The 17,996-nt window shown below is 33.1% G+C and overlaps 1 protein-coding gene across 1 annotated transcript in view; it reads left to right on the top strand.

The window, feature by feature from the left end:
• The first annotated feature begins 1,540 nt into the window (after window positions 1-1,540).
• The window catches only part of LOC150105806 (periodic tryptophan protein 2 homolog), a 203,313-nt gene continuing 186,857 nt past the window's right edge, over window positions 1,541-17,996 (top strand). The window contains exons 1-3 of the mRNA XM_090393595.1: window positions 1,541-1,671; window positions 3,877-3,989; window positions 15,782-15,876. Of these exons, the coding sequence (XP_090249721.1) occupies window positions 1,654-1,671; window positions 3,877-3,989; window positions 15,782-15,876 (226 nt within the window). The 5' untranslated portion in view covers window positions 1,541-1,653. The remainder of the gene's footprint in view (window positions 1,672-3,876; window positions 3,990-15,781; window positions 15,877-17,996) is intronic.

The raw sequence follows: 17,996 nt of genomic DNA, 5'->3' as shown, positions 1-17,996 counted from the left end.
ATAAAATAAATAAATATATAAATTATATATTAATAAAAAATAAATAAAAAGGAACAGCAGAATTTATTCTAGCAGCTCATGAACAGGCATTACAAACTAATGCAATGAAAGCAAAAATTTTGAACATCGATAATAAAGCAAATGCCGATTACGCGATCAGAAAGATGAGACTGTAGAACATCTTATCAGTGCATGCACAAGATAGCTCAAACTGACTATAAATACCTCCATGATCAAGTGGCCAAATTAATTCATTGGCATGTATGCAAAATATATTGCTTTCCTAAATCTGATAACTGGTGGCAGCATAAAAGAGAGACAGTACTGGAAAACGAAACAGCAAACATTCTCCGGGACTTTCGAATACAAACTGATCGGCATTTGGAACACAAGAGATCTGACATAACAATTATTGAACATCAACAGGTTTGGATTATCGATATCGAAATATCCAGTGATAACATCATTAACAACAAACAACAGGAAAAAATTACTAAATATCGAGATCTGCAATCGGCGTTGGCAAGCTGTGGCTTAAACACACTAAAGTTATTGGAATAGTTATCGGCATTTGGTGCAATTTGAAAGAAGCTATCCAACTATTTACAGCAATTAAACATCAACGAAGTGACCTCATATATTCTTCTTTTGCGTGACCCCATATCATCTACCAAAAAAAAAAAAAAAAAAAAAAAAAAAAAAAAAAAAAAAAAAAAAAACCAGCATTACTTGGATCAGTCCATATTTTACGACGCCCTGACAGACTATTCTTAGATTCTTGGATAGAATCCGAATTGTTCTGTATCGCCAGTCAAATTGTTGTTTAAATAATATTAGTTGTTTAAATAATGTTTGAGGAGCCTGTGTAGCTCAGTGGATGTGGCGCTTGCCAACCATGGCGCTTGTCCGCACGAAGGAAGACTTGGTTTCGAGTCTAGTCGGCGACTAGAGGAAATTTTTCTAAGACTTTTTTCGACCGGTTCCCGAGTTAGTCGATCTCTAGCATGGGCAAGTAGGTTTTTCGTCCTGTAAACTCAAGAAAATTGACCGTAGAACCCACATTATTTTCAGACATTAAATATATTGTGTTAGGGTTAGGGACCACAAGATGGCGTCTCTCTTCACTGAGTACCGCTTAATTAGTGATAGCCTTGGGCCATCTATCTCTGATTGGTACCAGTGGAGATTGAACTGCCCACTCAGTCTCCAAAAGTTAGATATGGCTAAATGGCCTCGCCTACTCCCCGTATACGGGAATAAAAAGGCGTTAGCTGATTTAATAATGTGTTTAAATCTTGTTTTGACTGTGTATCAATTATGTGAATAAATAATAATAACAACAACAATAATAATAATAATAATAATAATAATAATATCATTTGATTACAATTTCAAAAACACAGCTTTTGATTGAAAACTTTGTCATTTCGTTTTGGGCTTGGTTTGGCTATTTACTAATTTTGCATCATCAGCAAACACCTGAATATTTCGTTTCAGATTATTTCCTGTATCATGTTAATTAGCTGCTATAGAGGGCCACATACCGGCGGTAGGACTGACAATAATTGAAATAAACAAATTCCACGTGGTATATGGGTGTTACTACCAATAAATTTTAAATATCCAGCTATAAAAATTATTACAGACGTATCAATGAAGTTTGCTTATAAGGTTCGTGTAGAATTTTTGAAATTAAATGTTTATATGAAGAGTGGTGTAATTACAATTCAACCCCCCCCCTTACCATTAAACTTTAGTAGTAAACTTTCAAGATTTTTTCGTAATAATGAAACTGTTCATTCATGAAATCATTTGGTCTGTTTCTCTCCCATCGCCTTCTAATAGAAGGTGATAGTGAGTTACTCCAAAATAGGAGTAACAAAAAGGCACTTAATTCGCAAGACCACAATATTTTATGAAAGAAATTCTGAAATATCAAATTGGTATACAATAACGTTAAGTCGTTTTCAGAACATCAATTAAAAGCGCATATGATTCGAATTATAACAATACTTGAAAAAAAAGGGGAGGGGAAGATTAGAATTGTTGGATTCAATTGCTTTAAATCTAATAATTGATAACCTAATAACCAGGAAACACTAACTTGATGTAGCATATTGCATTAATTTAATTAACGCAATATATATTGGGCTAGTTGAACAGTATTAGCATGTTGATGAATTTGTTATTCATCATTAGAAATAATATACAGTCTGCTTATCTTTTTGCACAAACATGGTCATATTTATTCAAATAGTACATGGTACTTTCACCTAAAACCTGTTGAACACTACTTTATTAAAATATTAAATAATAAACTACTAAATACCTGAGGTTTGTTAACTTATGTTCTGAAATCGGTATGTTGCATAAGCTATGCTTCCTTGCACTTAATCACATAGTACCTCATTCCATCGGAGCAAGGTATTATGTGATGGAAATATAATAGCTACTATTTTTGAACCTGCTGTGAAGCACAAACCTCACTTACAATGTTTAATACACTTGTATATTATATTTATATACAGTTGATTCAATATATCTAATTTAACAAGTATATATACAGTTGATTCAATATATCTAATTTAACAAGTATAGCTATTATACTAGCAATAGGTAGTTGCCACTGTTAAAAATCACCTAAGTTCTTATTTGTAGTTTTTTATGGAATAGGTACCATCTCATGCTGCCAACCCCATGAAAACTTCAAGGTTCTTGTTCATGAATATGCTAACGTAATTAAGACTGAGTTTATCTCATCTGATAACTACATGTATTCTCTGGCAGGATTTCATTTACATAACAAAAATCACTTCCACACCTTTATGATATTACCTAATTCACTTAGCAGAAAGTATTATAAATGTGTTCCAAGTGACTTCAACTCCATATTTCCACTCAAAAAAGAGGCTAGTTGAAAAGACTTACAAGTGCAATACAGATAGACAAGTCCTTATTTGCATGGTTGAGGAATTCTGAATGAAAGTTATTGGTATACAATAATGTTAAGTCATTCAGAACATCATTAAAAGCACACCATGGTTAGAATTATAATAGCAAAGAATCTTGGGGAAAAAAATGATTGGAATTGTTGGATTGGATTGTGTTAAACCTAATAATTGATTAAAATTAGAACTAAAACAGAAATAACCAGGAATCACTAACTTGATCTAGCATATTGCATTAATTTAATTAATGCAATATATTTTGGTGAATTTGTTATTTGCCATTAGAAATGAGATACAGTCTGCACAAACATGGTCATATTTATTTCTGTTCAAATAGTACATGGTAATTTGACCTAAAAACCTGTTGAACACTATTAAAATATTAAATAATAAAGTAGTGTGCAGTAGGTTTTAGGAAGAGTATGAGGAAGCAAAGATTATACTGATTTCAGAATATAAGTTAACAAACCCCAAGTATTTAGTGGTTTATTATTTAATATTTTAATAAAGTAGCATTCAACAGGTTTTAGGCAAAATTACCATGTACTATTTGAACAGGAATAAATATGACTAGTTTGTGCAAAAAGATATAAGCAGCTTGCCTTATTATTGATTTACTGATTGCTATGTTTAAGTGTGACAGATTATTTGAATATCTTTTAATATTGAAATATTTCAGATAGGGAATAAAGATATTAAACATTTTATGAAAATGTGCTGCCTATTCTGTATGATATGAAAAAAATTACAAAAAAAAAATGCTCCCTTATACAGAAAGCATATCACAGAAAACAAACAAAAAAAAATCATTTTTTTATTGCATATGGTTTATATATTCAGAAATAAAATATGTATGCTTTTAAAAATAACCTTTTTTTAAAAAGTATTTTCATTTTTTAATATCTATATCTGTTTATATACTTTTCAGTTTTCGAATCTCCTGGGATCTGTATATTGTAAAGGAAATGTTTATTTTACACGTGATGGCAATACTATTATTAGTCCTGTTGGTAATAGAATTACATTTTTTGATCTTAAAAAGTAAGTTTTTTTAATGTATATTTATTAACTAGCCTCTACTCTAAACTTTTGACTGTCTATTTACTATACATTATAACTGTATCAAGGACATATAGCCCTTTGCAACAAGAAAGTATTTTACACTAATTAACTTTGAGTGACAAATTTACATGTTAACCACATTAATCATAAACGTCTTGTGAAGATTAAAGTTGAAAAGTTTTATTTATGTTTTTCAAAATTTTCCATTTGTTATGTTTTATTAAAATTGATTTTGAGTATTTAAATTGTCCCTAATTAAATTTGTTATACGTTTGAAACATAAATTCACTCTTTTGATCAATATATAGTATGGTTACACTTGATGTCGTAACTAGCAAAGATATTCAAAAATTAAAACTCTTTGTGACTCCTAGGATTTCATATTGATTTTGTTTGAGATTTAGTTGAAGTATATTGATGTGGGAGACATTTAGATGTCTCCAATGCTAATAAGCATTAATTGGACTTAGAGACTAAACCTGATTGTGGTGTTTTAATAAACATTTGTAAGGTATGAAGAAACAAAAAACAAATGTTTCACATAACAACTAGGGGCAAATGCATGTATACTGTTGTCCAAAAGCTAAGGACAAACTACATTTTTACCTGCATATGAAAAAATTTTCATGACTACAGCCAAATATGGACATAAATTTATTGCAAGCATACAAATAAATTTTATATTACACAAAAAAATGTGTTATAACTTTCATACAAATTGTAATATTTTCAGAGCAAGGATAAAGGGCCTTGTTTGTTTTCTGGAGGGGGAATTTCGAGCAGCAATGCATCTCTCTCTCTCTATTGTGTCCCAAACGTGTTCTGTGGTATTGAGATCTGGGGAGCGTGCTGGCCACTTGTTTTGATTAATATGCTTGGTCTTCAGAAGTATCTCCAATGTTCATGTATGAAATGGTGTGGCATTGTTATCCATAAAAACGAATTCTTTGCCTGCAGCACTACGGAACAATCGAACTTCAATGATATTGAAGAACTTCATTGTAATATCGTTCACTAGTCACAGTGCCCTTTTCCAGCACTTGCAGCTCCAAAACACCACAGCTCAGATCTTATCACCGCCAGGTCTACCCCTTTGAAGAACATTCTCGCAATGGTAAGCAGTGCCAGATCTAAAACTGGAGGAACGACTAAAATGACTCTCATCTGTAAAGAGCACATTAGCTTGTTGGTGTCTTGTCTAATTTTTATGAATACAACACCACTGAAAATGTGCTCTATGGAGCTTTCGATAGAGAGATGCAGATTACAGGTGTTTGGCCATATAGGCCTTGTCATAGATGTCTTGCTATAGTTTGTTGAGATATTGCATAACTGTGTTTGAATGGAGCTGACTTGTAAGCTGCCCTCTGTGGTGCATTGATTACGTTTTGCTGTTATAACCAAAAATCTGTTTTCATGCTAAGAGGTTGCCTTCACTCCACTTTCTGCTCAGAATCATCAGTTATGCAAATTGTCACAAGCTGATTTGTCTGAATTTGCAGTTATAATAATTAGAGATAGTGTTCGTCCTTGGGTTTCAACTAATAACACATTCTGACAGAAATAAAAATGGTAGTCATCATCATCATCATCATCATCATGCTTGTCAAGGATTTAGGCCTAGAGTTTCCTTTTCTGGCCTTAGAGGTCATCATTGAATCTCTTAAGAGGACATCCTGGTTTTCTTTTTCCTATTGGTTTGTAATTTAAGGCTTGTTTTGGTAATTTTCTGTTTTCATTCTTTCAACATGTTCCATCCGTTTATGTTTATATTTTTTCATTTTTTCTATTACTGATTCCTGGTTTAATTCTTTCATAATTTCTTCATTTCTTTTGTGATCAAATAGAGTATACTTTGCAATTTTTCTCATAAATTTCATTTCAGCTATTATTAATCTTTGTTTGTCTTTTTGTTTTATTGTCCAGATTTCACTTTCATACAATAGGACTGTAGGGCTAATGTATTGTATACTTTTAGTCTGGTTTGTTTTTGTACTAGTTTTGGTTTAAATATAGAGTTAATTACACCTGTTATTTTTAAATATTTTAAAAAATGGTAGTGATTATTCAAATAATGGTGAACACGAATTAGAAAAAAAAAATCTTTTTTAATTGTCTTTCAGGTCATAAGATAAATCTAAAAGAGTGTAACTTTTCCTGTAACTTAACCCATGTGTCTCCTTTCTTTTTTCTAAAATAAATGCTGATCACCATGCAACACTAAAAGAAAGGATTCTAAAATGAGTAACCCATATATCCTTAATTACTGATAAACATTCACTTCCAGTATGTTGATTATGGAAATAATTATGATGTTGGAATAATAATTTTAATTTGAGAATTTTTCTTTTCTCTATGATTCTCTCATATGTGAAAAGTTGGATAACCTGTAGTACATTAGTACCATGGCTGGGTAGAAAAAACTTGAAAAGAAAGAGAAAACTTATTCCCTAAGGAATGGGTTCCCTATTATCTCCTATAGTGCTAGCTTTCATGTGGAAATTTTTCAGCACTTTGCTTCAGCTTCCAAAACTCTAAAACCCAAAGTTTGGTTCACATATGCTGTTGCCAGCAAAGGTTGGTCGATTGGTAGAGCCTCTGCTACAAATGGCTCATGCAAAAAGTTAAGCAAGTTTGAGCACAGTTAGTAGTTGAAAGGAGATCAATCGTTCCATGCTGTTGGTACACTCTCCCTCGATGAGTCTTTGGACTCCCTAGAGGTTTCATCATCATCATCAAATTCCTGCCATGTACCCTCAAGGGGTGTACAGGATATGATAGTACAACATGAAAAAATTACATCATTACTAACTTCCTATCTACAATTTTCCTCCAAATCAGTCTGTTACTTGTCAAGACTTAAACATTATCAGATCTTATATTTCTATCGTCTAAGGCACTTTGTACCGTATCAATCCACCTACATCTTGGTCTTCCTCTGGGTCGTTTTCCTGCCAACCTGGCAGAGAACACTTGTTTTGCTAATCTTTTCTCTCCCATTCTATTTAAGTGACCATACCACCTGAGATTAGCTCTGCTAACGCATTCCTGAATGCTGACAATGTCAGGTTCTTTCCTAATATCCTCATTTTTAATATGATATTACCATTGATGCCATCTGTTCACGCCTCTAACCTTTCTCAGGACTCTCATATCTGCGGTCTCTAGTCTTTGGTCAAGTGTTTTACTTCTGACCCAGCTCTCAGATCCATAAGTTAAAACTGGTTTGAACACTGTCTTGTATACAGCTAATTTAGTGTTCTGACTAATTTCTCTCTTATTCCATATGAATTTATTCAATTGACTTCCCACCATACCTGCTTTGCTGATTCTGTTGTCTATTTCTATACTGAATTTACCATCTTCACTAAAAATCGTGACTAAGTGGCTGAAATGTTTTACTTGTTCCACAGGTTCTCCATTCACAACACAGTTGATGTTTTCAATGATTCTGCCTATTTTCATTGTCTTTGTCTTTTTATTGCTGACCTTCATACCATATCTATTACAACAGTTATTCAATTTAGTCGGAAAATCTTGCAGACTTTTAGCAGATTTATTAACAAGTATAACATCATCTGCATAAAGCAAAGAGCTGACATTAACATCTCCAATTTTGATATCATGTTTAATACCACTTTCCTTCATAATGTGATCCATATAGATAATGAATAATAGACGGGATAATGTACATCCTTGTCTCACACCAGATTTAACATTAAACCATCTTCCTGTACTTCCTTCAATTCTAACTGCTGACTTGCAACTCAAATAAAGACTAAGTATTGCTTGATATAATGACACCATGTAACTGTAGCGTATTGAATAGCTTCTCTCTTGGCACCTTTTCATATGCCTTTTCCAAATTGACAAAACTTAAATACAGATCTTTCTATTTTCCCATGCTTTCTCAACTATTTGTTGTAAAGTGAAGATCTGATCCTGACAGCCTCCATTTGGCCTGAATCCAGCTTGTTCTTCACCCAGTTTTTCTTCCATAATTCTTCTCAATCGTTTCTCAAATATACCATCCAGGAACACCTAGTAGGGAAATACCTCTGTAATTCTCACATTCAGTTTTATTTCCCTTTTTATATATGGGTACTATGAGAGCTCTAGTCCAATCATTGGGAATTCGTCCCTTTGTCCAGGCTTTCTGAACTATGCAGTGCAGCCACTGTAAGACTCTTATACCACCATACTTCAGCATTTCTGGTCGAATATCATTTACTCCTGCTGCCTTTCCACATTTCAAGCCTTTGATGGCTTTTTCCACTTCAAGTATGGATATGTATTCCTGACTGCTTGCCAGGTCAGTGTTTTTTACCACTGTGCTGTCATCACTGCTTATTTCATTTAGCAAATTTTCAAAGTAATTACTCCATACTTCAAGGATATCTTTTTCTCCCGTTTTCATGTCACCTTTATCATCTCTGACTCCTTTTACAGTACTCTTTCCACCATTCCTAAGGTTCTTCAACAACCTCCAGAATATTTTGCCACATTCTTGATATCTGTTTTCTATATTCTTGCCAAAGTCCTCCCATGACTTTTGTTTAGCTAGTTTTACACAGTGTTTAGCATTCTTGCATTTGTCTCTGTATTCTCTAAGAGCACAAGCTGACTTATTTGCCAGGAACTTTTGATATGCTTTCTTCTTTTCCTTCACTGCCTCTTTAACTTCCTGTGTCCACCAGGGAGTTCTGATTTTTTTATCCTTGCAGACAACCTCACCGCATGCCTCTCTGGGAGAATCAATCAACGTTTTCTTCAGAGTTTGCCACTGAATCTCCAAGGTTTGATTCCTGTTCTCAAACTCTTTCATTTTTTCTTCAATAATCTTTGTGTATTTTAGTCTACAGTTCACATCTGAGAGCTGCTCAACTTTTATTCGCTTTAAAACTTTCTTACATGTTATTCTTTTCAATATGAAATTCAATTTTATCCTGCTCAAGACTAAATAGTGATTGCTTCCAATTTTAAATCCTCTGTACACTCTGGTGTCCTGCACCAGGCAGAAAACATCACTATCAACAATAACATAGTCAATGAGACTTTTCTTATTCCTTGCCTCTTCTCTCCAAGTGAATTTGTGCACATTTTTATGTTGGAACATGGTGTTAGTAATAACCAGTCCATGTCCTGAGCAGAAATCCAACAATTTCCTACTCTGCTATTTAGATCCCCAACAAGGACCGACTTTTCCTTTTTCATTGTGTCAGTTGCTTTTTCTAAAGCATCAAAAAATTCCTCCACTTCTACCTTAGTAGAACCTTCTATGGGACCATAGGCACAAATTAGTCTCATTGTCCAGTTCTCCATTCTCATATTTGCCTACATTACTCTACTCGAGACTGCATGCCATTCAAGAAGATTAGCCTCGTATTTTGTGTTGAATACTATGGCTACTCCTTCTTTTCCTTGATTGTCATTCCCTGAATCTAACATTTTGTATTTATTGCTCAGAAAGATCTCACCAGTTTTTGTCTTTTTTTGTTTCAGTCACCCCTATTATGTTGATCTGGTACTTATCTAATTCCTCAGCTAGCTCCATTTCTTTGCCATTCAGGCTTCTTATGTTGATAGTACCGATCTTTAACTCTTGTGATGTTGAGTTGGGGTTTGTTTTCAGATTTGTTCCAGTAGCTGACTTTTCGCTGTTCACCGTGGTTCCCTGGCGAAAACAATGGGGGCCTTGTTTAACCGGGCGAAGCCCCAGCCGGCATGAAATTTTGTCATGTTGTACCATCATTTTTTATTTTGGTTTAACCAATAAGAATACAATTTGGTTGGCTAAATCCCAAATTGCCAGCCCATCCTCATTCATTCAGTATCAAAGTAGATACCCAACAGGGTACACCACGAGAAGGTGAGGATTGGACATTAGGTCAGAAGCTCTGGTCGGTTCTCTGCATTCCTTTAAAGGCTATGTGGAGGTCTCCTATCAGTTATACAGCTTTGACCCTTAAGCACCCCTAGAGGTTTCAAATAATAATAATAATAATAATAATAATAATGATGGTGATGATATATTTGTTATTTAGCATGATGGCTGTCAAACATCAAACATATTTCTCTACAATTAACCATTCAAATGGCCATTGATTTAAGCTTTGTATCCAGGTTATTTCAACAGTATCCAAATATTATTTCAATTTCAATGGACACTTCACATCCATGTAATTATTGACGTAATCATATCAAGGCCTGTAACAGAGCAAAACAAACAATACAAATATTTACTGTTGCAATAGAAAACTAGAATTCCATTTCTTAATACGCTTGTTGAGCCTTTCTTCTCGCTGTGTGTCCTTTACTCTCCATCATATTATTGTCATCATCCAACAGAAAAACTATCTGTCATTTGTGTCCTTTGAAGAAAGGGCAGTAAAAATTTGCTCTAATGAGCAAGCTCTGAAAAAATGAAATGTTAATAATCAGTACATTTATAAATAAGAATTATAAAAAAACACAGTCAACAAAATTCTCAGTAAGAATATACATTAAAAAATACAACAAAATTGTCATTCCATTCATAAAGAGATACCTGAAAGATTAAATAGAATGTTTCCCAAATATAATCTTAATGTTTCTATTGTCTCTTCTTCCCCACACAAAAATGTTATTCATATCCTTAATTGATACTGTGTACTCTCTCAATATGAAAATAAGAACCCGTGACACATCATTAATAAATATGGGAAATTAGGCATTTCTGATTATGACTTTGATACTTTCACAGAATTGATTAGCATATCTGATGCTTATATCATACCAAAACATGAATGTAAATAAAGGTTTGCTCTGAACTGGAATGATTTACCAGAGCAAAAAAAAAAAAAAAAAAAAATTGCTCCTCTGGATTAAATCCTCAAATATAGATATTCTAGAACAACCTAAACATCAGTTTTTCAGTAGGATAGAAATATATTTACAAAAAAATATAATGTTCCACTGTAGAATAATTGCCTGAGGATCAAAAGGGATTCATTTTTTGGATATTTATTTCAACCCCTGCTGGAGACCCACTGAGCAGGGTAGTGCTAGTGGTCTCACATTGGGTGGTGAAATTCATCCCTCAATTAAAGACCTTTACATTTAAGTGCCTAGTTGAAGCTCATTTTACAGTTTAATGGAAAGATAGCACTGGCAATGAAAATTAAACTTTATTTAATGACTCCAGTTTAGACAGTTTAGCTTTGTGCCTTAATTAAACTGGTGTTAGAGTCTCTGTTTCTGGTAAGAGTTAAAAAAAAAAAAAAAAACATTTAGGGGGTGTTACAGGATATTATGATAGTACTACATGAAAAGTTCACATCATTACCAATGTCTTATTGACAGTTTTCCTTCAAATTAATCTATTAGCTGTGAGGAATCCAATATCACCAGATCTTATATTTTGGTCTTCTAAGGCACTTTACTCTAGCAATTTACCTAGATCTTAGTCTGCCTCTGGGTATTTTTCCTGCCAATCTGCGAAAAAAAAAAAAAAAAAAAAAAAAAAAAATTGCTTTGCTAACATTTTATCTATCATTCTGTTTAAGTGAATACTATCTTAGATTAGCTCTGCTAACAGCATCAAGTTTTTTTTCCTAATATTTTTATTTTTAATATGATTCTGTCCATCTGTTCACTCCTAATTTTTCTCAGAACTCATATTTATGATCTCCAGTCTTTGATTAAGTGTTTAATTTCTAATCCACTTTTCAGATCCATAAATCTGGTGTGGATGCTTAGACATCAGTTATCGCTTATGTTGATGTTTAGTGGAGAAATCACAGACACATCTAAAGAACACCATTTAGAAGAACACAGAAATTATGTCCATCATCTGCACTACAGCCATTCTGTGGTGGCAGATCATGCCATGGATACAGATCACCAGATCTTATGGGACAAACCTTCCTCTTATATAGAAACAGATATAAAATCAAAGAGACTGTTTCTGGAATCCTCCACAGCACTACAGTACTCTCCAAACCTAAACAAATTCGGCTGCATCACATTGTCAAAAATCTTCTGGTAGACCATTTTGAGACCTTCAATAAGTTTTGATCGCTGCATTGATAGAGGATGCCAGTAAGGACTGTAGAATTCTACTTTTTGTAATCAGTCTGTGTTTTCTTCCTGCTGGTGTGCCTCCATGCACATGCTTAGTATATTTCTTTTTTTTTGCTCATGAACGTGCCTGGTTTATTTATTTATTTATCATATGGGGAGAAATACAAGAAATTAATGAGCAAAACTATATATAGACTGATCTGGAAATAAATGCAAGTTCCTGAATCTTCTAGAGAAGGAGTGTGTGTGGGATAGTCATCAGTAATATGAGGCATAGTTTGCACAGCACCATACATGCAAAAGGATAGAACTGTGAAGTTCTCCACAGATGTAATAAGTGGGCATAGCACTCTTGTTTGATCCTAGGATATGTGGTGACCAAGGCATAATAGTCTAGCTAACCAAATTATTATTAACTTAATTATTATCATTAGATATGTGTTTCTTCCACTACACATCAACACATGTCATAAATTAAAGTTGGTTTGACCACTGTGTTGTACACAGCTAGTTTAGTATTTTGACAAATTTATTTCTTATTCCATATTAAATTATTCAATTGACTGACTCTCTGCCATACTAGCTTTGCTGACTGTTATCTATTTTCATATTTAGTTTGTCATCTTCACTAAAATTTTTAAATATCTGGAATGTTTCACTTGTTCTAGAGATTCTCCATTCAGGATGTAGTTAATGTTTTGACTATTCCTGTGTATTTTCATATGCAAACGAAAAAGTCTGGATATATTATTATTATTATTATTATTATTATTACGTGACATCTTCAGGAAGTCCAAAGCCTCATTGAGGGAGGGCACCTACTCTACAACTCTATCTCCACCACTCAATCCACCAACTGCAACTGGGGTTGGTGTAATCCTTCCTTGCTGACCAGGCTTCGTGGAAGAGCAGCCTACTTAAGTAAGGCAAATACCTTGGAGAGAAGGCAGACACAGTGCTGAAGAAGAAAGTTCAGCAAGATAGGAAAGATACATATGTATCTTTCCCGTCTTGCTGAATTTATTAGTAAATGTCCATACCTGTCTTTCCTCCCCAATGCTATTGGCATATTCGAGGGCTATGCCCTCGAATACTCTAATAGCATTGAGGAGGAAAGAGCAAGAAAAAAGAAAAATATAGAGAAAAAAGAGGAGAGACCAGTCTACAGATAATATAACAGATGTATATTATGTGAAGTAAGGTTTGGTAAATATAAATTATGTTTTTTTCTAAAATATTTTCAGTTTGTGGGAGTCTTTTGTGGTATCTTTAGAATTACAGTGATTTCAATTATTAGCTATTTTAATTATTAATACAGTGAGTGTCCATACCATGACCTTTACATTATTGTAATTTTTATTTTGTTATGCATCAAAAAATCTTGGTCAGATTTGCTTCTCGCATGATTTTCTGATATATGCAAAATGAATGAATTAATTTATTTTTTGCCCCAGTTCAAATTGAAATAAGTGAAATTTGATACTTTCTATTAGTGACAAGTATGTACTTGGTAGGACTGAACTTGCAAGATATCATGCCATAAAATAGATGGATATCAAATAGAATATAGACTCAGTGTATTTTTTTTCAAGCCCTTAAATTTTTTATCCACTTTTTTTTTAGTATTTTTTATTAGTTAAATTTGTTTTTGTTTTCAGTTACTCAAAGAAAAGAAAACATTCTTCAGTTTTACATCTCATCTTATGCCATATAGCAAAGATATTTTATTTAGGTTACATCATAGTTAAAAAGAAATGCCTGGAAGTATTCTATTGTTCATTCACTGAGAGGTTTCAGACATGCATGTTTGGAATTTGGGAAAATTTGAATGCAACTTTTATTATTAAAAGCAAACTTTTAGTGATTCGCTATAATTAATTTTATGAATTGGAGAATTCTTAATTATGATGCAGCCACAAAAATGGAAAAATAATATTAGTGAACCTATTTCAAACAAAAATAAAAACTGCATCTAAAATTTGAATATGGAACTTTCCATCATTGAACAAGCTGTAAGTAGTGACCATGTGGCTGCTTTGCACTCTAAGCATAATATTTTTTCATTTACATTTATTATTATAATTTTCTTTTTTAAAAAAAAAATTAAATGCATTGGATAATGTGTTTGATATGTGTTCATTATTTTGTTCTTTGAGCAGTTTCCCAAAAATCATTTAAATTTATTGCGTTTTTCAAGTTTTTATTGCTCTTATTAAAACACAATATACAGTTGTGTTTATTTTAATATTCTTGAAAAAGGAAAAGTTGTGAATGCATTTTTTTTTTTTTTACATATTTTATATGAAAGCACTATAATGATAGTGCTTTCATATAAAACCTACATATAAATATTACGATGCGCTGTATTTTCGAAAGTTAGTTTTTTCTCTGAGGCACACCTTCATTTTGTAATAAGTAAAAAATTCAGTAAAAATTTTAACAAATTTATTAAATGCTTAGGGGTCATGACAGCATGTCAAAGTTTGCATATTCAAACCCAAACATGTTTTAATAGGTCTACTCTTTTCAAAAATTTTCAAGTTACCTTTTGCTATTCATATTTGCTTAATCATAACAGAGCATTGTTAAAAGCCTTCAGTTATTATATAAAAATGGAAGGCACGTCCGTGAGTAGCATTGCTACCTGGAAGACAATGTCCAATATGACTTATTGGACAAATGTTTGCCTGTTTTACTGGACAAATAACACAAGCAGTTTTTAACGCAGCATTTGAATGGGGTATCCATGACTAGATTAAATCTATGTGCTTTGATACCACCTCCACCAACACTGGGTTGATAAATAGAGCCTGCATCCATTTCGAACAAAAGATGGACAAAAACCTGCTGTGGTTGCCTTGCTATCACCATATTCCTGAAATAGTTCTGTGATCTCAGTTGGACCTTCCACAAGCCCAGAAATAGTGTTGAAGAGGTTTCAAAAATTGTGGACAATCTTAAACTATTTCAGCTTCCAGACTCATATGACACATGAGTCTGGATCTAAATATGGACGTGAGTCTGGATCTAAATAAGCGATCTAAAATTGCAATTTTCATTTCCAAAGAAATTGCTTTTAAAATTAAAAAAAATTTTTAAATTTCATTATCGAAATTTAAAATTTCGATAATGAAAAGACAAACACCTACTCACATGCAAAATTAAACTTCACGGACACTCACTACTTACACGTTACTCACGTTATGCCAGAATGTGCTGCAACTCGCTGTTCATTATATACAACGGTACATAAGTTTTGAAGCTATGCACTGCATAATTTCAAATCCACATAAAAAAGATATGCATAAAAAGAGACCCGAGCATGTGTGTGTGTATATATATAAATTTTTCATAAAAAATACTTCAATATTCTTGCTTTATATTACTGTTATCTATATATATCATTAAAACAGCAACATAAAGTGACTAATAATTTTTATGGAGGTTAAAATAACTGGTGCCGATTGTCTGTTGATCATGAAATTCCTTACTGAGATGTTTTTTGGTCTCAGTCAGAGCAAGCAGATTCAAACTGTATTTCATATTGGTGGACACTTCTCAGAAAAGCTTCACCATGATGTCACTGCTCTATAGTTTGCTGGTTTATCTATTAATTTATTAACATTAGTGGAAGGAATCTATAACTTTTGTAATAAGCAACATAAACAGGTATAAGTGATATAAATAAATGAAATTTTTTTCCCCTCCAGCAACAAGTCAGAAACACTTCCTGTTGAAAGCAGATATAATTTTACTGCACTCGCTCTTTCTCCAAATGGTTGCACATTACTAGCTGTTAATGAGCGTAGGTATTTTTATATCATTTCATTATAGTTTTATATGGTGATAGTCTTACATTTTTACTGATAAGGATTTTAATGATCTTATTATTTATTGATCAAAATATATTGTGAAAAAATTAAAGATGAATTCCATTTAGCTTTGATTGTAATATTTTTAATATTTTTTTTATAAAATGCAATAGTAATGGATTTTGAAATTAAATAAGTTTCTTGATGATAGCTATACTAGGCTAAATATTAAAATTAGCTGATTCCATGCAAAAACTTTTATATCATACCAAAAATTAGACCTTTTGAAGAATATAATAAATCTGCAGTCCTGCAGATCACACTTGGAACACAAATGATGTCATGGATAAGAAATGAAGGCATGGAAATCAACTGGTCTGCAAGCCTACTTCCATTTGCATTTTCTAGCTAGTCTGTGAGCATTCTCACAATAGGTTCTTCTTGATCTACCCTTTCTAAACTTAAAAAAAAAAAAGTTTTTCCTGTAAAGATCTTGTTTCCAAATTCCAAGGTTCAATATTTTCTGCATATCTGTGCTTTCATTTGAGATTTTTAAAATTTCAAATTGCAGTGCTATTATTATATAGATGAAAGGTGGTAGTTAATGTATTTTGACTAGTCAAAATAAGAAGCACATGCATTTTGCATAAAAGTAGCAACAAATGATAAACATGAAAAATAAGGCACAGGTTCTTCTTGCTGTTATACCCCCCCCCCTCCATTGCTAACTTTTATATGGAAATTTTTGAGCATTGTGCTCTAGATTCCTTTTCTTTAAAACCCAAAATCTTGCTTAGGTATGTTGATGATGTTTTCGTTATCTGGCCCCATAGTTGCCAGACATTAGACACTTTCTTCAGCTACCTAAATAAACAACACAGTTGCATGCAATTCACAATTGAAATTGAAAGTCAGAACATATTTCTTTTTCTTGATACACGTCTTCTCTCTGGCAGTCTTTCCTTCATTGTTTACTGTACTGCCCAATATATATACATAAACTCTTGTCACCACCTAACACAAAAACTAAGTGTCATTAACACATTTAAACAGGGCTTTAAACATTTGCTCCAATGAGCAAGCACTTAAGCATAAATTAAAAATTATCAAAATAAAAATTAAAAATTTTTGCTACAGCAAAAATATTATCAACAAAATTCTTCACAAAGACTGCACCTAATAATAAAAATAAGCTTCATTACAATAAAACATACATTAAAGAGATATCAAATAAAATAAACAGAATTCTACAGAAATCAAACCTTAATCTTCTTTCACTGCACGTTATTCCCGCTTCCTATGCAGGGTCCGCGTGTTACTAAGATGCGACTTCTTGTTAGTACTACTCCCAACCGACCTGTCGCCTGGTCTGCCGCTGGGGGGATATATTTTTGACTGTAGAGGCATATGTTCACGGGGCTGGTTTGCCTGCTTGCGGGATGAAAAATGCCAGATAAACTGGCGGAAAAAACCCTACTGCCCATGCCCAAGACCAACTAACTTGGCTATGCCTGAGGAAGATCCTCAAATTCCTCACGTCTACGACGGGAATCGAACCTGGGACACTCCTTCCCCAGGCATATGGTTGCGAAGCGCAAAGCCACTAGGCTAACCGCACGGAGAAATCAAACCTTAATGCCACCTTTAAATATCCTACCAATTAAAGGATCCGCTTCCTGTACTGGCCTACTCTGGAGTATACCATATTGTATACCTGAAATTTGTCTTATATAGGTGAAAATGATGCACTATTCCTATCAGGAAAAAAGGAACATAAACAGCACATTAAATTTAATGACTATGCCAAATCTGGTATTTCTGATCATGCCTTGAATACTCTACACAGAATTGGAAAGACACTTGTTCATTACATCACACCAAAATGTGGTATGAACGCAAATTTAAAGAGGCATGTGAAATTCTTATCAACCATCTTAATCTTAACAATAATGATGGTTTAAAAATCCCAAGAATATGGATGGTCTATATTCTACCCACATAATCTTTTATTTTAAGAGTTCATTCTAAATTATAACTAGGACTATTAATCCAAGATCTTAGCTTTAACACTGATGTTAAATTATTGATTAGACCACCACTGTTGCCATATTAA

Source organism: Typopeltis vanoorti, chromosome 6, assembly GCF_054136105.1.
Source record: "Typopeltis vanoorti isolate ZY-2024b chromosome 6, IOZ_Tvanoo_1.0, whole genome shotgun sequence".
NCBI classification, from domain to species: Eukaryota; Metazoa; Arthropoda; class Arachnida; order Uropygi; family Thelyphonidae; genus Typopeltis; species Typopeltis vanoorti.
This window is presented reverse-complemented; position numbering and strand designations above follow the sequence as displayed.